Source organism: Lynx rufus, unplaced genomic scaffold (assembly GCF_022079265.1).
Source record: "Lynx rufus isolate CCGP_SWC_20201006 ecotype Redwood Valley unplaced genomic scaffold, mLynRuf1.p SCAF_11, whole genome shotgun sequence".
In the NCBI taxonomy this organism is placed as follows: Eukaryota; Metazoa; Chordata; class Mammalia; order Carnivora; family Felidae; genus Lynx; species Lynx rufus.
Genome location: NW_025814825.1, coordinates 43,047,886 through 43,071,773, shown reverse-complemented (window position 1 = coordinate 43,071,773; position 23,888 = coordinate 43,047,886). Strand labels below are relative to the sequence as shown.

General features: G+C 53.5%; 2 protein-coding genes across 5 annotated transcripts in view; one reads left to right on the top strand and one right to left on the bottom strand.

The window, feature by feature from the left end:
• SH3PXD2A (SH3 and PX domains 2A) overlaps positions 1-3,563 on the top strand; it is a 234,714-nt gene extending 231,151 nt beyond the window's left edge. For all 4 annotated transcript variants that reach the window (XM_047072698.1, XM_047072697.1, XM_047072700.1 and 1 more), the window contains one exon: positions 1,569-3,563. In XM_047072698.1, coding sequence (XP_046928654.1) covers positions 1,569-3,536 — 1,968 coding nt within the window. In that variant the 3' untranslated portion in view covers positions 3,537-3,563. The remainder of the gene's footprint in view (positions 1-1,568) is intronic.
• A 10,968-nt stretch (positions 3,564-14,531) lies between these two features.
• NEURL1 (neuralized E3 ubiquitin protein ligase 1) overlaps positions 14,532-23,888 on the bottom strand; it is a 77,581-nt gene continuing 68,224 nt past the window's right edge. The window contains exons 4-6 of the mRNA XM_047072696.1: positions 19,582-20,271; positions 15,247-15,393; positions 14,532-14,770 (exon numbers count right to left, since the gene is read on the bottom strand). Of these exons, the coding sequence (XP_046928652.1) occupies positions 14,532-14,770; positions 15,247-15,393; positions 19,582-20,271 (1,076 nt within the window). The remainder of the gene's footprint in view (positions 14,771-15,246; positions 15,394-19,581; positions 20,272-23,888) is intronic.

The following is a 23,888-nucleotide window of genomic DNA, read 5'->3' as shown; positions in this document are numbered from 1 at the left end:
AGGGCACTAGAATAGCAGCATTGCCCAGACCCATTTGGCCCCAGGACAGTTTGTCTCCTAGGAGCACCCTGGGGGCCAAGATTCTGAAGAACCCATGTTAGCAAGCGCTGCTGTGGGGAGAATGTGGTCCACGTAGCCACGGTAATAGGGGCCTGGGTTCTGGCCACGTGCACACCACTGGCACCTCTCACCCCCGATACAGTCACTCCTCTGCCCTGGCTTTGATCCTGTGTCTCTGCCACATGAGGTAACAGACCCTAGGAGGCTCCCTCCCGGCCTAGCATTTATGAAACTCTGCTTTGTGGCCACGCGGCCATCACTCTTGAGTAATGAGGTTACATCCAATTAACACCTGTAGAACTGTCGGAAGAGCCCTCAGGCGGTCTCTGCCTGTGGAAGAGATGGTGTCCCCCACGTGAATGTTTTAAATCCCACGTATTCAATTTGGAACCGAATTTCCAAGAAAAATCATTCCGTCAGTGGTGCTTAGGTTTCCAGAAGAGCCTCCAAAGCTCACCATGTAACTGAACTGTCATACTTAGGAGCTACCCAGGCTTAATCTTAAGTGTGGGGTGGAGTATGGGGTGGGAAGGGTGAAGGAAGGAATAGAGAACCAAAGGAAGGACAGAAACTCTCCCTTTTGGTGTGGACTGCAGAGGGCTGGTCTCTATCTCTCTTCCTTCACTGCCCCTCTTCCCCTGGTATCAATTTTTTCATGTCCCCTCCACCCCCCCACCCGGTACCTTTCTCCAGGAGTGTCCCACAATCCAAAATTATCTTCCCTTTATGTGCTCCAGCCCAGATGAACTGCAGCAGAGGCAGCACCACACTCCTGGTCTTTAGCCAATCTCAAATAGTAGTTAAGAAAGAAGCTCCTTGAGCTAGTTTATACTAACATGGAAATGACTAAAAGCCCCTCATCCTTCCCACAGTTAACCATTTAAGCCAAAGTCCGTTCGACCGGCAGAATTTCACTGGGATCCCACATGCAGTGAAATGACCACAGGCGGTGGGAACACCAGGGAGGCGTCCGGCAGGGTGGCTCTGGTCTCAGGCTGTACCTCCCAGTTCACCTCACCTGCATCTTCCCATCCTCTTCTGACATGAGAGACCCTTTCCAGGGTGGCCAGCGGAGGACCTAGCAATCCCAGGGGCGGGACGAGGAGCAGTGGAATGAATGGCATGTTCTTAGACATACGGGTCCTTGGCGAGTTGGGTTCCATAGGGACTAGGAGGAGTAGGTCTTCTAAGTGCACAGCTTAGGGGGAGAAGCAGGAGTCTGTAGACAAGGCCAGCTCGACCTGGGGTGCTAATGGAGTCTTGGAGGACCAGGGGGGAGGGTGTTGGAGAGTGGGAGATGGTGGAGACCTGGCTTTCAATTCCAGCCCAGCACTTACTACCCGGGGTCCTGGGGCCACCTCCTCAGTAGCTCACTTTGCTCATCTGTAAAACAGAGACATGATGCGCCGTAGCCTGGTGCGTCGCGTGAAGTGCGAGGCTCCTAGCCTGGCACATCGTAGGGTCCGGCAATCCTCCCAGCTCACTGGCCTGCCCACCCTTTCCCCTAGGTCATCGATAAGAACTCGGGTGGCTGGTGGTACGTCCAGATCGGTGAGAAGGAGGGCTGGGCCCCCGCGTCGTACATCGATAAGCGCAAGAAGCCCAACCTCAGCCGCCGCACGAGCACACTGACCCGGCCCAAGGTACCGCCCCCCGCCCCCCCCAGCAAGCCCAAGGAGGCCGAGGAGGGTCCAGTGGGCTCTGGGGAGAGCCAGGACTCCCCGCTGAAGCTCAAGTATGAGGAGCCTGAATATGACATCCCTGCCTTCGGCTTCGACTCAGAGCCAGAGCTGAGCGAGGAACCCACGGAGGACAGCGGCTCGGGGGAGCGGCGGCCCGCCCAGCCCCGTAGGCCCTCACCGGCCTCCTCACTGCAGCGGGCCCGCTTCAGGGTGGGCGGCTCTTCAGAGGACGTGGCCCTGGAGGAGGAGACCATCTATGAGAACGAGGGCTTCCGGCCGTGTGTCGAGGATGCCCTGTCAGCCAGACGCTCCTCCCGGGACAGTGACTCCCCGGGGGGCTCCCCTCTGTCCCTTGCTAGAAAAAACTCCCCCAAATCAGATTCCCCCAAATCGTCATCGCTCCTAAAGCTCAAGGCAGAGAAGAACGCCCAGGCAGAACTGGGGAAAAACCACTCCTCTGCCTCCTTTTCTTCATCCATCACCATCAACACCACCTGCTCCTCCTCCTCTTCCTCCTCCTCCCTGTCCAAGAACAGTGGTGACCTGAAGCCCCGTTCTGCCTCGGACGCAGGCATCCGTGGCACGCCCACGGTTGGGGCGAAGAGGGACGCCGACCTAAAGGCTGGGCTGACCTCGTGCACCCGGGCTAAGCCGTCGGTCCGGCCCAAGCCGTTCCTGAGCCGAGCAGAGTCCCAGAGTCAAGAGAAGATGGACATCAGCACTTTACGGCGCCAGCTGAGACCCACAGGCCAGCTCCGGGGCGGTCTCAAGGGCTCAAAGAGTGAGGATTCAGAGCTTCCCCCTCAGACGGCCTTTGAAAGTCCCAGTGAGGGGTCCAGGAGAGGCTCCGCTGACCTCATTACCCCCCCAGCCGCCACACCCCCGTGTCCCACCAAGAAGGGACGAGAAGGGCAGGCCGCCTCCTACACGACATGTAGTGCCTACCAGAAGGTCCAGGACTCAGAGATCAGCTTCCCCGCAGGCGTGGAGGTACAGGTGCTCGAGAAGCTGGAAAGCGGCTGGTGGTACGTGAGGTTTGGGGAGCTAGAGGGCTGGGCCCCTTCCCACTATCTGGTGCTCGGCGAGAACGAGCAATCCGACTCCTCTGGCAAAGAGCCAGACACAGTGAGCGCCCAAAGCAAGCAGAACGAGGGCAAGTCAGACAGCCTGGAGAAGATCGAGAAGCGGGTCCAAGCACTGAACACCGTCAACCAGAACAAGAGGGCCACGCCGCCCATCCCCTCCAAGCCTCCGGGGGGCTTCGGCAAGACCTCGGCCGCCGGGGCAGTGAAGATGAGGAACGGGGTGCGGCAGGTGGCAGTGAGGCCTCAGTCGGTGTTTGTGTCCCCGCCACCCAAGGACAACAACCTGTCCTGCGCCCTGCGTAGGAACGAGTCGCTTACTGCCACCGACGGCCTCCGGGGTGTCCGCCGGAACTCCTCCTTCAGCACCGCCCGCTCGGCTGCCGCAGACGCCAAGGGCCGCCTGGCCGAACGGGCCGCCAGCCAGGGCTCAGACGCGCCTCTGCTGCCCGCCCAGCGCAACGGCATTCCCGTGTCCCCCGTGCGCCCCAAGCCCATTGAGAAGTCCCAGTTCATCCACAACAACCTCAAAGACGTCTATGTCTCCATCGCGGACTATGAGGGGGATGAGGAGACGGCAGGCTTCCAGGAGGGTGTGTCCATGGAGGTCCTGGAGAGGAACCCCAACGGCTGGTGGTACTGCCAGATCCTGGATGGCGCAAAGCCCTTCAAAGGCTGGGTGCCCTCCAACTACCTGGAGAAAAAGAACTAACATGGGGCGTGGGTCCTTCCAGCCTGGTGCGGGTGAGCAGTGAGATGAAGACAAAGGGGAAAGGGAAAATGGGAGGGGTGGGGGGGGGACAACGTTAAACCCTGCAGAATGCGTGACCTCAGAGATGCTCCCCTCCAGGCTGTCCCCCAGCTGGCAGGTAAGGTCCGGCGGGGGCCCACGTTGAGCAGGGAAGGGAACAGGCAGGGGAGCGGCGGGCCTGGGACCAGAGGCAAGAAAGCTGAGCCCTACGTGGGCACCTTGGTGATTTGGCTGACGGACCTGGCACCATTTGGGACAGGCCACGAGGGAAATTCCAATTGTGCCTTGGCTGCAAATCCGGAAAAGATGTGGTCGCAGGGACCTCCTGTGCCCTGCCCCTGCCCAGCTTGGTTTCTGCCGCTGGCACCTTGCCATCGGAGGCGGTCCTTGTGTTTGCCAATTGTGCTGGTCTCCCGGGGATTGCCACCACCTGCCACGGGCGCGTGTGCTAGAAGACCCCACTGGCTCTGGGGCTTGGAGGCATCTCTTGGGAGCCCAGCCTGTCCCTGGGCCAGGCCACCGTCAATGTCTGTTCGTTGAAGAAAAAGCAGCTCCCCGGGTGCCAGCAAGGACCACCTTTCTTACCTGTCGCTGTTCCCTGGCCTTGAGAAGAGTCCGCCCTGCCCTGGGCGCCCCACGGACGACCGCCAACCCCAGAGTTTACAGAGAGGGTGGGTGCAGCCGTCAGTCTCTTCACCATCTGCACAGACTTTATTTTGGGTATTGCTGGGTGGGCAGCTCTTTTGCATGTTTTGGGAGAGGTTTATTGATTTGGGGCTTCAATGTCAGGCCTTGGGTTTTGGTCTTATTTTAGGGGTTGTTTGGGGGCCCAAGGGCAGTCGGCCTCACAGGGGACAGAATGAGTAGCGGATGGGGCTTTTCTGTCGTAACTTTTGCGGGGAGGTTGGCGGTTTTGGGCTTTCACTTCCTTTCCCTTCACAAGCCAAAGTCCTTTCGTTTGGTTTCCACTGTTGCGGACGGCACCCTCGCGCGGCGCCTGCCAGAGGGCCCCGGGGGCTGAAGCCCCAGTCCCAGACACAGCAAAGCAGAGACGCCTCAGTGGGGCAGGACCCTCCCCAGGAGGGAGGAGCAGGTTGTCCAGGAGAAAAGGCAGCTCTCAGGCTGCCGGGTGGCCACCATTCTGCACGTGTTCTCCCGTCTGGGCAGGACCAGAACCCTTACGTGTGAACTGTGGAGAAGCACCCATCGCCCCCGCTGAGGGCTGAGGGGACCCCGGATGGGCAGCCACCACCGGCCGTTCCCCCGCCCACGTGCGATGCCACAGGTACCGGAGGACCCCGGGCCGGGAGCCGACCTGGTCTTCCCAAGGGGCAGCGCCCCCCACGAAGAGAGGAGAGAATAAAGTCCCTGTCAACCTTGGGTTGTGTCTTTCAGTCGTTGACGTTTCCGAGGGGACCCTCCGGAAGCCTTGGCTTCCCCAGGGACTCCCCCCCCTTTGCTGGGAGTGGAATCCCACACGTGCCTTTGATTGCGGACGGACTGGGCTCCACAGCCACCAGCTCAGCTGCCAGAGGCCTGGACTAAGGGTTGGTGGTTTCTACAGAGGAGGAAAGGCCTCCCTCTACCCCTGCTCCCCACCCAGGCGGTGTATGTTGCCCGAAGATCAGCACGGGACGCTGTGTCTCGTGCCTTCAGCACCCCACCTGCCCCCTAGACCCTTGAGGCCTCGCCTGGGGATCTCCCCAGCCTCCTCGCTGGCCGTGCACTCATGCCTGGCAGCTACAGCAAACTGCTCGTGTTCTTTGTGGAAGGGCCGCGGTGAGATTTTGTTTCCTTTTTTGTTTTGTTTGTGAGTTTAAAATTGAAATTCGTTCTTTTCTTCTGCTGGACAGTATTAAATAGAGTAGGATATTGAGTTAATCTGCTAGGTTGCAGTACTAATGGTAGTGGTTTAGTGTCTTCATATTAATATTATTTGGACTTATTTGAACAATAATGATAAAGAAGTGGTTCATTATTTTTTAATTAATGCACTTTAATAAGGTGGAATGGGAAGAAACCCAGAGAGCAAAGTGCATTACTTAAAGATGCAGTATATACTTTTCTCATTTTTAAGCAGCACATATTTATTAAAAGAAAAAAAAAAGTAATTTATGATTATTTAAAATAAAATTTAAAAGTAGAGTGACTATTGGGTGAAAGGACCTTCCATGTAGCTGTCTTCCAAGGGGGGGGCCCCAGCGGCCTCGCTCCTCCAATGTCTGCACTGAGCCAGTTCAGTCAGTAACGTGCCAGCCAGGCCAGGAAGGAGTGCAGGACGCATCTGCCGAACACAGAGCATCTCAGTTGGACTGGACCACAGTGTTCCCCAGAGCCTGCCTTTCCCTGCCCTTCCTCACGGTCTGCACTGCCCCGTGGGGCTCTCCAGCACCCGCGGGGCCCACATTCTCCACCCTCCCCCAGGACCCTCTCTCCTCGATCCCCAGTGCTCTAAGTGATAGTCATTAAAAGTGGCCTTGGAAGTCACTCCATCCCATCCCCTTCTGTTACTGCAGCCCAAGGGCAGGAAATTACTTTTCCTGAAATCATGTAGCTAGTTAATGGCAGACCACCCCACTGCATTAATCCTTGCGCTCCCTCCCACCCCCATTGGAGTTTATTGTGTGGTCATCATGTTTACATTGTGACATCCAGCCCCCTAAGGATGGCTGGGAGTTGCTCAGGCATCTAGGAAACGTGGGGAATGCTGCCACCTGGTGACAGCATGTAGATTTGGGCAGTGAACAGGGATTGCCATGCCCCATCTTCGCACCTCACCCCTCACCATCACCCCCTGACTCAACACAGCACAAACCCTGCAAACCCAAAGAGAATATTAATACTTGAAGCACGAAGGGTGCATGCCAGTCCCTCTCAGACATGGCCGGGGGATGCCAGGGCTCGTGCCCCTGGACTCCTGAGACCCACCTAGGGCAAGGGGGCTTTTCCCTAGAGCTACTGAGCTGCTTTGTGATGTTGGAGGGTACCGCAGCAGGTGGAGGAGGAAGGGGCCTGTGGCTCTGACCCATCTGGAGGAAAACCAGATCGGACTAAAAAAGGAAAAAGGAAAATGAAATCTCAGCAGTGTCCAAACCCAGTTTTCCATTAATTGCGATTGAAAATGTGAAATGGCGTTGTATTGCTGTATACTGCACCTTTAATCCTAATGAGCCCTTCTGAGGTCATTATTGAGGTTTGTATAATGCCCGAAGATGCATCATTTGGTGCTTTTTCTTTCCGTTTAAAGACCTTTTTTCTTTCATTACAAGGGGAAAAAATGTCTTCATCTCTCTCCCACTTTGAAACAGCGGGCCTGGCTGGGCTCCCTAGCCCTGCCACGCTGTTGCCACTAGGCCAGGGGCCCCCTGGGGGCAGCAGGAGGGGGCCGGAAGGGGCGACTCTGAACGGCGAGTGAGCCATCTGCCCCTGGCTGAACCCAGGTTCTGCCTTGCCAGCCGTGGCCCTCCACCCCTCGCCTGGCCCCAGAGGCTTCTCTTTTTTACTCTCGAGTCTCCATCTTGACGAAGGCATTATATAGAATCGTTTTAATCACTTTCAGATGTTAGAGCAGCATATTTTACTGGCATTTATATCCATCGCTTTCCTCAGCAAGGCATGTTACTACTTTTATCGTCTAAGGAAGAAAGACAAGGGAATTTCGGTTGAACATTATTTTCATATTACTAGTATTTGCAGAGTAGGTGTAGAACTATTTAAGTCTAGCCCTCGGTTTGGTAGTTTGTTTTAAGGGAAAAAAATGAAAGTAGCCCCTACTTTTCCTGTGTTTGTTTTGTTTTGTTGTTCTGGGTTTTTTTTGGTTTTTTTTTTTTTTTTTGTATTTAACTAATATATTATTTCTTTAAGGTTACTCACTTCCCCTACCCCTCCAAATACTTTGCATTCTCAATCGAAAATGAAAACAATCTGAGAGACAGGAAAAGTGCAATATTATCAAGAGGGACGCCAGGGCTTGTTGGGACAGTGGCGGGAGACCCGGTGGCCTGTTCGTCCATAGGAGGCGGCAGGGCTGCTGGAAGGAGTTAAGCTGTGGAGCAGACAGGTGACCTTCTGGATATTGATCTTTTATACCCGCCCCCCCCCCTTCCTGGCAGGATGGCAGGGGTCCCTACCGGAGGGCAGCCCCTTTTTCTGTTGGGTGTTATCCACCCAGAAGGGATTCAGGGACAGGCCGCTCAGGGCCCCAGCCCTCGGAGCAGAGCAAGGACATCTGGGAACGGTCCCTTGTTTTCATTTCCATTGTTTTTCAGCCAGCTGCCCAGAAAGACCTGTCCTAAAAATCACTCCCAGCAGCCCTCTCTCACCCCAGTCTCCTGATGTTTGGGCCGTGATCTTTCTGATGTATGTTTGAGTCTTTCTAAAACTATGTAACCTCAGTTCAGTTTATGGGCAGGAACCCTAGATGTAACCAAATCCTTTTGGGGGGACGTGGGTGCCTTGAGCCCTATGTACCCCAGTGAGACACCAATTCCCACAAGCCTACAGCTAGGCCTGGTGCTGAGCTTGGGCCACCCATTCATCTCAATGACTTCAGCCCGAGGAGTGAGCCCGGCCTCTTGCTCAACACCGACAGTTCCCAGAGGGCCTCAGAGAAGTGTCTGAGGGGCCTACTCAGGTCTTTGTAGACAGCTCCCCACAACAGGTACCAAGCGGGCCTCCTCCTTACTTGGCACTGGTAGAGAAAGCAGCAGGATGGGAAGTCTCTGGGTCCAAGCCCTTGGAGCTCTGCCCTTCAGGGCTCCAGGGACATCCTCACTGGCTTGTCCCCTCCGTCTCCAGTACTGTATGCTTGCTGCTCCAACCCCTCTGTTGGGTGAATTCCTGTACAAACATGGATCTGTGTGCCCAGAGTGGGACCGTGCCCCTGTGTGTGGGTGTCTCTCCTTGGAGTATACACATTTATATGTCCAATCTTTGAGAATCTCGATGCAGAGCTCTCTGGAAAGAGAACCACCCACATTACTTAATCTTAAAGAATTAAGATTCCCTCACTTTTTTGAGGGCTGTGTGTTGAGAGTGAGTGTGTGTGCATGTGCGTATGTGTGTGTGTCCATGAGCACACACGTGTGAGTGTTGGTAATTTCCCACTTGAACTAAATAACAAGGGGTTAGAGAACAAATACCGGGCAAGCCGTCTCCATTTTACAAGTCCTTGGCATTGGGCAGGACCCACGGGACTCACAGCTTCTGGCAGCAAGTGTGTGTTACTCACACACGTAATTCTGGCTGGAGAGTGCAATGTGTCTTTTTTTTTTTTTTTTTTTTTTTTGGTAATTATTTTATTATTTTGTTGGAAACTTCACACTGGCATTAACAGATCTAGCAGAAGCAGCCTAGGCCATCATCCCGGGCTCCAAAACGAAGATGTGGACGCAAGAAGTCACTGGGTGTGGAAGCACTGAGATGGTTGAACGGGGTCACCCGCCACCTGCAGATGGGTGGTCTAGCAGGCCGACCCCACCCACTGCCATGCATATCATCACCGTGGGAGGGAGTTCTCGATGGTAAGAGCTTCTGGCCCTCAGTTCTCGTGTTTCTGAGGGTGGTCAGGCTGCTGGGGCCAGAGCATGCTCGTGGTAGTCAGCAGACCTGCATATGCACTTGCACCAGACTGCAGGCCCCAACTGAACACATACATCACAGGAACAGTGTGACGGCTCCTCCTCGACCTTACTGAGCTTTTTGCCTAAATCATGAACCACGCTCAGTGGTTCTCAGTTCTATGGCCAGAGACAGTGACAGGATGAGGTTACTGACCTACAGCCTTGGTTTCAGGAAATCAGCCCCAGTAATTTTAGCTTCCCTCCTGTTTTGTTCTGTGCACCTAGGTCTGCAGCCAGAAGTTGGGTTCATTGGTGCTTACAGACTGGGTGGAGGGCTCTACCTTCTAAGACCTTGATCCCAACCTGCCTATAAGGTTGGGGTTACCATGCAATCTCCCTTCCCCAATCCTGTCTTTTTAATCTTGGGTTTGCACTTGACCTTGACAATCAGTCCCCTCTCCCATCCCAGTCCTAGAACTCAGTGGCCTTAGAGAATGGTTTCTGAGCTGAAGGTCCCTCCTTTGTTCCCAGTTCCACCCTGGCTAATGGGCTGGGACCTCAGGGGGCGAGGGGCAGGGAGAGAGCATGCGAGAAAATGGTTTTAAAGCAGAAGGATGGCTCGAGCATGTTGGAGGCAAGCGAGAGGCATGTTGGTGAGATGAATGTGTGCATGTTTGGAATGGCTGGGGCTTACCATCCCTTCCCGGGAAGGCGGCTTCCAGAAGAGGATGTCTTCTAGGCAGAAAGGGAAAAGTGTGAGAATGCTGAGAGAGTTTGGAGTCTGGAGTTTAGTCTTCATTCAAAAGAAGGAAGAAGTCAATTCTGAGTGTTTCAGGAGGAAGAGAGCAGGTACAGAGCGAATTTACTGATTCAATACCCAAGGGTCCAGTCAGAGTAGGTTGGAAAAGCCCTAAGATTTGGCCACAGAAGAAGCTAGCCCGAGGAAACCGCTACCTGCTGGGACACAAACTGGGTCCCCAGCACGTTCTTAATGAACAGTCACTGATTTACGTAGCGGAGACAGGAAGTCGCTAGCAACAAGCCAGTCTTTGAGTTTGGAGGCTCTGGCTCGAGAACATTCATCCATCTCCCAGGTTCCCAGCTGGTTTTGCCCACATCCCTTTGTCCAATCCAGAGGTGGCCTCTCAAACTGCTCAAATTGGTTAGAGACCAGTGACTGTAATGGGTTGTACAGTAAGGACCCACCACCCCACCAAACTGGAACCTCAGGGTCCAGACACTATCGAGCATGTCTGGAAGGAAGGCAGCCTCATTTCTTTGGTTAACACCAGTTATTCTGGAGTGTCTCTGATATTACCTGTGGCTACTCGGTCTGCTGAGCCTGCCTTGCAGGTGTGACTTAGAAGACAGGGCGCAGTGCGCACTCAAACGTGGATATGCCCTTTCATTCTCAGTGGCCTGTGACCAAGGCACATTTCCATAAGCGCTTACTTCAGAGAGAGAAGAGTAAACAGCCACCATTCTTGGATCTGCAACTTGTTCTCTGCAACAAGTTTTCTTTAAATCCAGGACACAAGATGAGAACAGGGGTTCACGAACAGTAGTACTGAGAGGTCTGCGGGAAGGTGACTTCTGAGTGAAGATGTGAGTGGCAGGTCCTTGGAGGGTGGTTTGTGGACTGCATGGTTGCATGTGAACTGCTGGGTGTCTCTGGGGCTCCAGAACTTTGGGGGATTCTTCATGGTCTCCACTTAGCCCCTCCCAGCTCCTAGTGGGCTCTGTGGGGTCAGGAGAAGGTTGTGCCCTCTTCTGCCCTCAGCAGAGAAACTGAAGAAAAGGACATTGAATTCAGTGCAGTCAATTTGAGTGCTAAAAAATTTCCAGGATCAATGGTGGTGCTAAACTATCTCCATGTTTCTAATATTTTTAATAGTGGGATTTTTTTTAATTGTTCTCATCACAAAAATGCAGTGTCCTTGGGGAAGGGATCCAGCCCCTTGGCCTGCCACTTTCCGGGTGTCCTTTATCATTGTTGACGGGACTCTTTGGTCTGCAGAAAATACTCTGTCTTGGCATGCTTCTAGACTGTAAGATTTGGGTTGTTTTGTTTTGTATTTTGTTTATGTTTACATGCATCTTGTATTTCCCTGAAAACTAAATAAAGTTTTTGGCCTTTTTAACTGAACAGAATCACCTCTTAATTCTCTCTGTCATCAGAAAAGCCATCCAGCTGAATGGCAAAAGCCACATTACCCAGAATGCAGCATGAACTGCAGGATCCAGGGCCCTCTGAGGACACTGGAGGGGCGGGGTGAGGCAGGTAAGTTGCCACCTTTGTTGGTGAGAATCAGACTCAAGCTTTTCCTCCCTCCCCCCACCATCAGGAGGCTTTCTGGGAAGCAGCCAAGGCTTTGAGAGCGAGAAATGCACATCTTGGGGCAAAAGATCCACATCCAACAGGCCGAGCTGGCCTCTCAGCTTAGAGCCCCCCTGACCCTACCCTACTTTTGCTGGACCCCAGGAAACAGTGCTGGGCCGTGCTGGTGGAGGAAGCAGCAGAGGGCAGGAAGGCAGGCCTGCTATGTGCTTGAATCCCAGCCCCACCAGATGGGGACTGCCACGTTTTGCTAGACACACTCCACCACTCCCAGCTTCTGCAGCCAGGCAGATCTTCTCAGCCCATCCAGAAGCTTTCTCTAAAGGTCCCTGGCCCTCCCTTTCTATCTAGCTGTCACCCATTTAATATCATCAACCCCCTCCTGACCTACATGAAGGACCTGTCATCTTCCCATCGGCCCCTAGGTGGCAGTGCCACCCCACAAGGGTTTTGGGCCAGGTTTGGGCCCACCTCAGCCTTACCAGAAAGCTGAGCAGACCTCATGGACTCCCACTACTCCTGCCCCAATAAACACTGCTCCTCACAGGCCCAGGGACTTGAGGCCACCGAAGGGCAGTGGCTTCTCCCTTTCAACTTACAAGGTTCACCTGGCAGGCTGGGCCCCTGCTGTCCAACTCCAAGTCATGCTCCAGTCCCCCATTTCCAGGGAGTCTTCCCTGGTTCTTGACTCCCTTCCATATCCAGGACACCTGACCCTTCATCCCCACTCTCCCTCCCTCCCCAGCCCTCCACACAGCACAGCCCTCGGGCTGGTACGAAATCACCTTTATTCACAATCACAGCGACCCAAGTTCACAAAGGAGGCAGCAACTATCCCAACACTAACAGAGACAGTGGTACAGATGGCTTCCTCTCCCCAAACCTGGGGCCACACAGCCCCTGCACTTAAGACCTTTCCTTGCCTTGGAGATGAGACTCCAGACTGGATGGGGCCACCATCTGGCCCACCCCACCCTCCTCCCACAGAAAGGGTCTCCCGGGTCAGTGACTGGGGAGTAGAGACCCAGTGGAACCGTGACTTCCTAGAGGCCCACTGCAAGGGAGGTGCAAAGTCCCAGCCTGGGGTTCTGACCCCCCCAGTGCTGTCCCACCCACCACCCTATAGCAGCCCCTCACCAGAGAACTCCCAAGAGTCACACACAAAGTCTTCTCCCCCCTCCCCTCAATCATTTTACAGAGGTGGCAGCTGAGGCTGAGGGGCTATAACCTGGACAGGGCCACACAGCTGCCCAGGGGTCAGGTCTAGAACCCCATACTCCACCATTCACGGGAAACAGCAGTCACTGATGGATGTAAAAAGCCATCGGAGGGGGACAGAGGGTTGGGAGGCCGGGGGGAGACTAGGCCCTCAGAGTGGGCCCCGGCCCATCGCCTCTCAGAGGAGGGCAGGCAAGGCTGAGAGAACTACAGCCTAAGAGCAGGGGTAGGGGACCCTTCTTCACTCCAGAATCAGAATAACCAGAGGTGCTAGGACCTGGCCCCTTCTCTCATCTTTCCTGGGGCTTAAGAGCCTAAGAACGGCCTCCCTGCCCTTGCTATGAGTAGGCCTCCTGTTCCCTGGCCCAAGCTGGGCTCCCCTCCTTCAGCCTCCCCAGAACTTTTGACGTCCTCATGGAAGGGGGAGCTCCTGGGCCTCCTGATGGATTCGAGCCAACTTTGATAACCCTGTTGCAGCCCAGAGAGGAAGGGCACTTTGTGACTCTGGGTGATCCACCAGCCCTAGGACATTAAGCTCAGTCTGTGTCTCTGTAAAATGGACACAATTTGACACAATTTGAAAGGAGGCCTCCCAATTCAGCCCCTTTTCCTGGAGTTCTAATTCATGGTGAGCAGAGCTGTCTATGGACTTTGGGCTGGAGCCTGGGGAAAACTATGATAACTATCTCTGCAGCGCGCTCTCACCAGGCACTCCACACACCAGGGCATTTCTAGGAGTTCGAAGGGCTCGGGGGACGGCAACTCACTCCCCCACCCCCCCATAAAAAAAAAAAAAAAAAACCTACAAACCAAATAAATAAATAAATAAGGAAAATGGCTGGTTTTACCCCAGGGGATCCCACCCCCACCCCTAATCCAGGGCCCTGGCCTCTCCTAGGGATGCTCCAGCCTCTCTGAGTATCAGCCAGGCTCAGGACAGTACTGAGATCTGGGAGGACAAGTCACAGCAGATGTAAACCTGTTCTTAGCCTGACAGAGGACAGCCTCTGCTCTCTCGCTCACACCGAGAGGCTGTTCCTGGGCAGCAGCGTCTGGTGAGATGACTGGGGCAGAAAGGTTATGGTCAGGAAGGGGCCCTTTGCATCTCAGCCAGGGCACAGGGTCAGGGACCCAGAACCTGGAGCCTTCTGTGGCCTGTCCATCCACCCATCCTGGGTGAGTGGGAAAGGGACATAGCATGGAGGCTGCAGCCTGCCCAGGATGAGAGGTATCCACTGGCCTTCTTACCCCTGGTTGCCAGGACTGAGGGGCAGGGAAGACAGGAAGGAGAAGGTGGGTACAGCTCCGAGAGGAAGGCAGCAGCTCAGAGGCTGCCTGCCTAGGGCTGCCGTTGAGCAGGTTATACACTGCCCAAGGGCAGTTGGCTGAGAGAACAAATGGACACTGAAGTCCAGGCCATACTCCGAATGCCCTAGCTCAGGGACACATCTGCCCGGAGGCAGGGATACGTTTTCTCACTCTTACATGGGCTAGAGGACTTCCTACCAATCTGCCCCAGACGGGAAAGGATTAGGACGGGCCAAGACCCCCACTTAGCCCCTCAGCATGCAGGGAAGAGCTGGCTACAGAGAAGGGGAAGACAGAGAGTGGACTCCTCCCCTCCCCTCTGCTGGGGAATCTGCTCCTGCCCCTCACCTCCCTGCCTCATACCTTCTTTCTTCCCAAACCTTTAAGGGCCTCAGTTTCCCATGTTTAATGGAGAAGAGGAAAGAGTTTCCAAAACAAGTACGAAGAGAAGGGGCCCTGTTGGCTTGCCCCTCAGCTGGAGTGGGGCCGAAGTCTGAGAGGCAGGCGTGCAGGGTGGGGCGCCATGACGGGCTAGGAGCTGCGGTAGGTCTTGATAATGTCCTTGATGGGGCGACGGCAGATGGGGCAGCAGGCGTGCAAAGCCTTCTTGAGGCGCAGGCCACAGGCATAGCAGAGGCACATGTGGCCACATGTGTAGATGACCGTGTCCACTGCATGCTCATAGCAAATGGTGCACTCATCGCTCCACTGTCCTGTGCCCGGGGTCACTGGTGACTCAGGCAGGCTCACTGGAGAGTTGGGGGCTGTCCCTGGGGACAAGGGGACACCAAGTCAGTGGGAACATGGCCCAGTCTGGCCCCACGTTCATGGGGAGAGAGCCCCCTGGTCTCTTACCTCCCAACAGGCATCTGCCTGTTTACCCTGACAACCCACTTCCGGAGCACTAGGGGGCACTAGACAAGGGCCAGGGTGCCCATAAGGTGGTGAGAGAAGAAGGGATAGAGGAAGGTAGGGGGCCCAGAATCTTTTAAGGCGGGCCCCTCCTGAACTAACCTTCGGTCTTCCCTGTGTGCTCAAAAGTGCTTTGGAGAAAGGTGTCCAGCTGGGGGACAGGAAGGGATTCACCCCAGAAATCACCACCCCACGAGGGTTCACTGACCTATCTATCTCCAGCTCCTCCAGGGCCCAACTCTGTCACAGAGGCTGCATGCCCGCCTTGGCCAGGGGTCCCGGGGCAGGGAGTCTGGCACGGACACCACGGAACCGGAGTAGCCAGCCTACTTACCGCCAGCAGAGCTGCCCAGAGGTCCAGAGCTGCACGTGCTGAGCAAGGGGTCGGAGAGGCGGCTGCCCAGGGCGCTGGGCGAGGTTGGCGTGGAGGCAGGGGAGCAGGAGAGTGACGGGATGCTCCGCTCTGCCAGGATGGTGGAGCCTGCGGAAGGGGAGAGAGGGGCTCACTAGCCGCTGAGAGGCCTACCGGGAGAAAGCTCAAGTCTCCGCTCCTCCAGGGGGTTCCCAGGAGAGAAAGTGGTGACACGGCCTGACCACACAGTCCAGCCACTGGGTGGGTCCAGGGCAGGATTCCACAAGCCAGCCCAGCACCCTGCCCCAGCTCTCTGTTCCACCTACAAATCTGGGGGCCCTTTCTTGTTCTGAGCTTACTACATCAGCAGTCTCGAAACAAGAGCTCTGCTGAGAATCCCACCTCCACCCTTCCCACGCATCCTCACCTTCAAGGTTTCCCAGACAACGACGTCCCCCTCCTCCCACCTAGTGTGGCCCTTCCAGTCATAGCCTGACCCTCCCTTTCTAAGCCCTGTGTTCTCTCGGTCACTGTCCCTAGATATCACCCACCTTCTCCTCTGCATAAGCACCTTTGAAATGCCCTTCACCATCTCCCAAGCTTGTTCTGTGCTACACTCGCTCTCCTTCCCTCCCTCCCTCCTTTCTCTCCCTCTTCAACACCTCTCCTCACCTTCCTCTTCTCTTCCTGCCCTCCCTTGCTCGTCCCTTCAACAAGTCCTACCAGGCACCATCAACTGTGTAAACATAACACTGAGAACAAGATGGACAGGGCCACTGCCCCCAAAGAGCTGACTGTCCAGGGAGCCCCTTGGGGCTGTCCTCAAATCTCCTCCTCTGGGGAGCTTTGACCACCCCTCCCCCAACCGCATTACTTTATTTACCACTGATCCGCCACACACACCACATACACGGGACCAAACAACCACACAGCCTGGGGTAATATTTATTCTTTGCCCAGGAATGCAGCTTTGTTTTCCCAGTTGAACTATGAGCTTCCTGAGAGCAGGAAATCGTATTTACCTGTGACTCTCCCACAGGCTCTAACATATTGCCCTACACATAAATGTTCAGTGAGATCTTCCCTATTATTATGTGTTCTAATTTATTTAACAGTCACCGTATCTAAGAATATTCACTAGATATCTGCGACGGCAGATGGGGCAGCAGGCGTGCAAAGCCTTCTTGAGGCGCAGGCCACAGGCATAGCAGAGGCACATGTGGCCACATGTGCAGATGACCGTGTCCACTGCATGCTCATAGCAAATGGTGCACTCATCGCTCCACTGTCCTGTGCCCGGGGTCACTGGTGACTCAGGCAGGCTCACTGGAGAGTTGGGGGCTGTCCCTGGGGACAAGGGGACACCAAGTCAGTGGGAACATGGCCCAGTCTGGCCCCACATTCATGGGAAGAGAGCCCCCTGGTCTCTTATGTCCCAATCCATTTATTGGGTTTCTCTTAGTGTTAATAGTCTTTTAGTCAATTATCATCTTCTTTCATAAAGTCACACCTCCTATTTGCTTTTCTTGCCTTATTGCACTGGCTATCGTTTTCAGAACAATACTCTAAGGCATCCCTATCATATTCCTGACTTTAATGAGAATGTTTCTCACGTTCCATCATTAAGTATGAAACCGGCTGTAGTTCTGAAATAAAGGAAATATTCCTCCATTCTTAGTGCACTTAAGCCTTTCACAAAGCAGAGCACACCTCTGTAAGGTAAATAGTTACCCTTCACATATTGTCACTGGGTTTTCCTTGCAGTTCCATCAGGATCCCCAAACACCAATTTGCTGACTGAGATGCCCAGTTCTCCTACCACCCAGAAGCACTATCTTTAGCATATATTGTTTAGCAAACATCTGGAAGATTATTCTTTTTTTTTTTTTTTAAAGTTTTTTTTTTTAACGTTTTTTTATTTATTTTTGGGACAGAGAGAGACAGAGCATGAACGGGGGAGGGGCAGAGAGAGAGGGAGACACAGAATCGGAAGCAGGCTCCAGGCTCTGAGCCATCAGCCCAGAGCCCGACACGGGGCTCGAACTCACAGACCGCGAGATCGTGACCTGGCTGAAGTCGGACGCTTAACCGACTGAGCCACCCAGGCGCCCCTGGAAGATTATTCTTTTTTTTTTTTTTTTTTTTTTGACTTTTAAATTTTTTTTTTTTTTTCAACGTTTATTTATTTTTGGGACAGAGAGAGACAGAGCATGAACGGGGGAGGGGCAGAGAGAGAGGGAGACACAGAATCGGAAACAGGCTCCAGGCTCTGAGCCATCAGCCCAGAGCCTGACGCGGGGCTCGAACTCACGGACCGCGAGATCGTGACCTGGCTGAAGTTGGACGCTTAACCAACTGCGCCACCCAGGCGCCCCTGGAAGATTATTCTTAAACCCCCACCTTGGCCCACTTACCTCTCGAGATATTTAAGTCCTGATTTTTTTTTTTTTTTAAGCTTCTCCTGTGTCTAGTAAGCCTCTTTGGGGAACAGAAGTCTCATCGGAAAGCTACTTATCTATTATTAGATGGTGCTGAGGTAAGAGAGTACCCTGCCCTTATGGAATTCCCTTCATCTGAGGAGCAGTATCTCCCAGTGAGTGTAGCCAAGTACCTTTTTACCTCAGCCTGATTTTTTTCTGTACCCCAGTCTGATTTCTTTTTATTCCATCGAGTTTTCACCCCAACTTCCTTCCATCCTCATGTATTTTCATCCAGCCTGATGTCTTTTCATTCTTTCCTGATTTATCTTCCCTTAATCATAACTTCTTAGCACTTCAACCTCATTATTTTCATTCCTTTTCAAATTTATTTTTCACTCCATCTTCATTTGGCCTCTTTCCAGAGTAGGAAATCCCCACTTATTTTATCTGATTTCACAAACTCTAACACATTCACAATCACCAACAGCATTATACATACAAATACGCATGTACTCACTCATGTGTGCCTATACACAGACATATCAGTTTTAGAGCATAATACACCTTCACTCGTATACACATGTTATCTTGTCTACAAAGCCTCCTGGGGTGAGGTCTAGGCTGGGGCTATGAAGCCCAGAGGTCTCCAAATATATCTAAGCAAACTTGCTTTAAAAAAGAATTCAGATGCCTAGGATGTACACAATCAAATCTCTGCAGGTGGGATTCAAAAATCTGCACTTTAGTAGGTCCTGCTAGTGAATCTAATGGAACCGGTCCAGTCAACCGCAACTGATTAGCAGGCCAGCTCTTGCAAAGTATGAAATACCTGCCCACTTGGGGGAAACAGAGGTCCCTGGAGATGGTTTGGAGGTGGGGGGGGGGTTAAGATTTCTGGTCAAATTAGTTTAGATAAAGCTGTACCCTATAACTACCTCTTCCTCCTCCTTAAAGATTCATATTGCCTATTAAAGGTTCTGAGAGGAGTGCCTGGGTGGCTCAGTCAGGTGTCTGACTCTTGATTTTGGCTCCGGTCACGATGTCACAGTTTGTGGAATCGAGCCTCTTATCCGGCTCTGCACTGGCAGCTAAGAGCCTGCTTAGGATTCTCTCTCCCTCTCTGCGCCCCGCTCCCATTCTCTAAGTAAACTTAAAAAAAAATAAATAAATAAAGGCTCTGAGAAGTTCTGCAATAAGGAATCCTCCACGTTTTCTCAACTCAGTGTTTTCCTAATTTTTTCACCCAAGGACCCATTTTCAACAGACGCCTATCCCACAGAACACTCTGAGAAACAGGACTCTCACGAGTCTACATCCACCAGTCCATTTAGACTCTGTCCATTCAAAGCCAGGAATGAAACGCCCAGACCTCTGCAACCCCATTTCTTCCAAGGCCCTATTCTCACATTCCCCATAGGCTCCCAATCCAGGCACCACCCTGCACAGACACCTGACTACCAACACATCACTCTTTTTCTTACCTAGACACACAACCATCCTTAAGAGACTTTTATTTCCATTTTGGAGAAATGGAAACAGCCTCGATAAGTTAATTGCTGGTGGAAAACTTTTTTGTCATCTTTAAGTGGCCACTGAGACGTGTGTTTCCGGGCCGCTTATGCATCTATGGGGACACAGGTTAATCAGATTCTGAGAAACTCAGTGATCCACACTTTTCTCCCCGCCCCCAGGATGCCTCTGGTGAGATTTGAGGACAAGGGCCTAGCAGATGGAGTCCCACCCAGGACTCATTTCTGTGCCTGGGACCCGCGTGAAGCGGTGGGGCGGGGCGGACTGGCCCTCTGTTCTCTCCGCCTACCCGGATGGGCCCGTCCTCCAGGAAAGGCACGGTGCCGGTGCCGGGTGTGTTGGAGGGGCCGTCAGGGGAGGCACTCACCGAGGATGCGGATCTGCGTGACGGCCCCGTGCAGGCCGAAGAGCATCCAGAGCGGCTGCGAGGCATCCACGCACAGCTGCATGCCCGCCGCGGCGCCGTTGTGGCTGAGGTGCAGCTCCCCGTCGGCGTTGACCACCAGGCCCAGGATGTCGCCGCTGTGCAGGGGCCCGGGCACGCGGCACACGGCCCAGAATTCCTTGCGGTCCACGAGGGCCTCGGGGCTGAAGGGCAGGTCCGCGGGCCGCAGCGTGCCGGGGTCGCACGTGGTGACGCCGAAGGAGAGCGCGCCGGGCCGCGCGCCGCCCGAGCGCGTGACCTTGACGAAGATGGTCTCGGCCACGCGCACAGGCCGGCTGGTGAAGACGAGCGCGCGCTCGTCGCGCCCGTGCTCCAGGCGCGCCACCGTCTGCTCGTCTAGGATCCGGACGTGCGCGCCGGCGCGCAGCGCGTGGAAGCGAAGGTCGCCGTCGAGCTGCGCGGGCAGCGCGCGACTGTGCTGCGAGTTGAGCGAGTTCTGCGGGATGGGGCAGCCGGCGGCCGGCGCGGCCTCGTCGCCCTCGGCGCCCGGCACGTTGAGGTCGCACAGGCTCACGGAGAGGCGCGCCTCGTCGGCGTCGCGCCGCAGCGACGGCCGCCGCAGGGCGGTGAAGGAGCGGGGCCGCAGGCAGTCCGGGAGCACCAGCTCGCTGTCTGCGGCCGGGGAGGGGGAGAGACAGGGTGACCGTCAGGCGGGCCGCTCGGGGCCAGCCCCCGTCGCCTGCGCGCCTCCTCCCGCCAGCCTTTCCAGCATGCACCGCGAAATACCGACCGCGTCGTTAGCGGCACGGGAACGGCTTCGGACCTAGGCTAAGGAATCGGGAAACAAAGTCCTGCAGGACATCTGTTTGTTTAAGCAAAGGATCAAGGCTAGAAGGAAGAAAAACATTCTAAATGGCGCGCTTATAAAAGTTTTTACTATTAACTCCCAGGACCTCCCTTTGGATCCCCAGCATTTAGAACTGCGCTGAGCACTTCAGATGACAAGCAGTAAATGTCTGTTGAATGCACTGCTGACGTCCTACCCTTCTGGAAGGTCAGGGGGATCCCCCTTCCCCAGAACCCCTCTGCATAAATTGTCTCAGCTTATCCTAACAATTACCTTTTGAGCTTAGCATTGCCGCAGAAGGACACAGGCTGAGAGAACTTAAGTAAATGTATCCAGGTTTCCTTTTGAAAGGGACTTACTTTCAAAGGGGAAATCAACCCCTTTCTCTTTTTAATCATACAAGTAAGACACACTGTCTTTTGTAGAAAAGACAGTTCAGCAAAAAGAAAAAATTACCACCTCTCAGCCCACCATCCAGAGAAAAATACTCTTAACATTTGGATGAGGACCTTCCAGCTTTTTCCCCCCAATATATTCTTCAGTTACTTCTTTAATACAAAAATTGAATCACGCTATATCAACTCTAGTAGTTTTTAACCTTTTATGGGTAACAAATCCCTTTGAAAATGTGATAACTTTCACCTATCACCTCAGAAAAATGCACATTCTTCCTAAAGTCTGTGGATAATTCCAGGGCATCTGTGAATCCCATAAAGCCATCCATGGGCATGGACTCCAGGCTAAGAACACTGCTATATACAGATTTCCTTTTCAAAACTAGCTTTTCCACTTACTGTGTCCTAAACACCTTTCCATGCCAATAACCATGTTTCCAACACCATATTTTTTTAATGGCTGTATTATGTCCTGCTTTATGGAGTCCCATCATTTATAATAAAAGTCATCATGCACGATGAATTACCCCTGCATTTCATCCTTAAAACATCCCGTGGAAGTGTTCCCATTATGGAGATAAAACTCAGAGATGTGATGTGACAGCCACCAGGTGGCAGATCTGAAATTGAAGCAAGGTCTGTCCAACTCCTGATACCACATTCTTTGCTTTCAGGACCCCTCCTTGTTTATTGAACCCCTTCTGTGGGAGTCAAAGTCCCCAAATTTGGCTAGTGCCACTGTAGACCACAGCGTGGGCCAATCCCTCCCTGAGAGCCTTTCCTCTGAACCTACCAAAGCAAGAATCTGTGCTTTCTCTCCAGGACCTGGGGAAGGATGGCTGGGGTGCTCGGTGTGGGAGCAAAGCTTGAGGGACTGGACTGGTGTGGGCAGCTGAGGTCAGAATTCAGCTCCAGCTGAATCTAGAAACAGTCTCCAAAGCCTCCTTGTTTTTGTTCTCCCCCAGCCCCCACCACCCTTTCCAGAAACAGCCTCGTTTGGGCCTGGGCAAGGAGAAGCTGCTGGGCCCTCCCCCCTCAAGTCCTCTCTGGAGTAGCCTCTTGGGGCCTGGCTGGTTGGGATTTCCCAGCATCGTGCCTGGCAAGAAGGAGGGAGCCGACCGGAAAATGTGATTATTCCAGGGAATTGACTCTGTGACAGCGATGGTGCAGAGAGGCTGGGGGCTTCAGAGAAGCAGAGGCAAGGAGGCTCAAACAGGAGGGGGAGGCCTGAGAGACAGTAGTGTGGACCTGGGACAGGCTGTGGGCTGACCTGGACCCCTGGGAATAGCCCCTGCTTCCGACCCCTCAGGGATTCCAGCACTGGCCCTAGAGGACACCAGGGTTGGAGATGGAGAGGAAGGGACAGGGACAGCAGGGTGACTAAACAACAAAAGGCTCAGATTCTCAGCCAGAGCCTACAGGAATAAGACTGTCACAGGAGCCCACACACATATGCACCCCGACACTCCTCTCCCTACCCCAACCCACACACACTCAGAACACTCAGCCCAGAGCCATGGAGCTGGGCAGACTCTCAGTACAGATTTCTGAATGGGGCTGGATGCGAGCTATCCTGAGCTCTGCCCCTTCAGGAGTCCTTCTGTACTTGAACATGCCCACTCCTGGGCCTCCCAGGCAACCTATGCCATTGTTGAGCTACTCTAAGAAAGTGTTTCCTTCTCTTAAACTGACATCTACCCTCCTGTATCCAAGGATCCTGGATTAATTTACTTAACTTCTCTCAGCTTCTGTGCCAATGCTATCTCTGGGGCAGTCCCGTAGAGAAAAGGACTCTCCTCTGGGAATACTCAGACACACTGCACACCTTCCCACCTCTTAGACGATGAACAGAACCAGCCTCCAGATGTTCCCTGACCAGCTCAAGGCACAGTGTGGCCATCACCTCCCTTGATATTTACAATATATGTCTAATAGTGCAACCTGACAGTATCTCAGATGCTTTAGCAGCCAAAATCCATGAACTGGTAGGCAGGATAGGAGCATAGTTAAGTAAGGATTTTGAAGTCATCAGCCTGGGTTCAAATCCTGGCTCTGCCATTTTCTGGCCATAGACCAAAAGCTTAACCTCTCTGGGCCTCTCCATGTGTAAAATCAGCATGTACTGACGTGTATAAAATCTGTATTCTAATACTCCCCTCAGAAGGGATGCTGTGAAGTTGAAATGCAGGAGGTAAGTAGTACCCTACTCTACCTAGTAGAGTACCTGGCACATAATAATCACTAGGTAAACACGAACCACTGTTATTATCATTTCCATGCCCCAAGGCTCAGAAGAAAGTGCATGGGCTTTGGGGTGACACAGGCCTGGGTTTAACGGTCCAATCCAGCACTTGAACGGTGGCCAGTAAGGAAGCAACTTTCTTCCCAGCCTCAGATCACTCACCTGGAGAACAAGGGTAATAATACCTGCCTTGTGCTGTTGTTGCAGGGATCAGAGGTAGAGCGGGAAGCCCCCGTACTTGATAACCTCAGGTACTAGTACTTACTCAGGTTGAGTTTTGTCAACCAAAGTTAGGTCCACCTGCACTTAGGCAATTAACTTTCTGAACCTTAAGGTAGGACTTTAGATAGATAGATAGATAGATAGATAGATAGATAGATAGATAGATATAGGACTATATATAAGGTCATGAATGACATCACTGACTAAAGCCCAGAAAGGAGAAGGTACAAAGTGGACATTAGAGGAGAAAGAAGAGAAGGAAGGAGAAACAGTTGGGGGGGATGGGGAGGAGAAGGGACAGGAAATGACCCCTATGGCTTTGCCTGAGATCTTGGAGGAGCAGGGAGAAAAGGTATCAGAGATGCTGGGAAACAGCTAAAAATGGAATCCCCGGGGCCAGTGCCCAGCCCAAGTATGTCTCCTCTCCCGGCTCAGCTGCCCCTCGGGGTCAGGAGTGGCTGCAGGCCGCCAGCAAGCTCCAAAATAGCCATCCCCTCAGTGTGCCCAGCTGTGCCGGACCCTGAAATAGATGACACTGGAAATAGAGGAGCTGATCAGGCGCCCTCTGCACAAGGGACGGCAA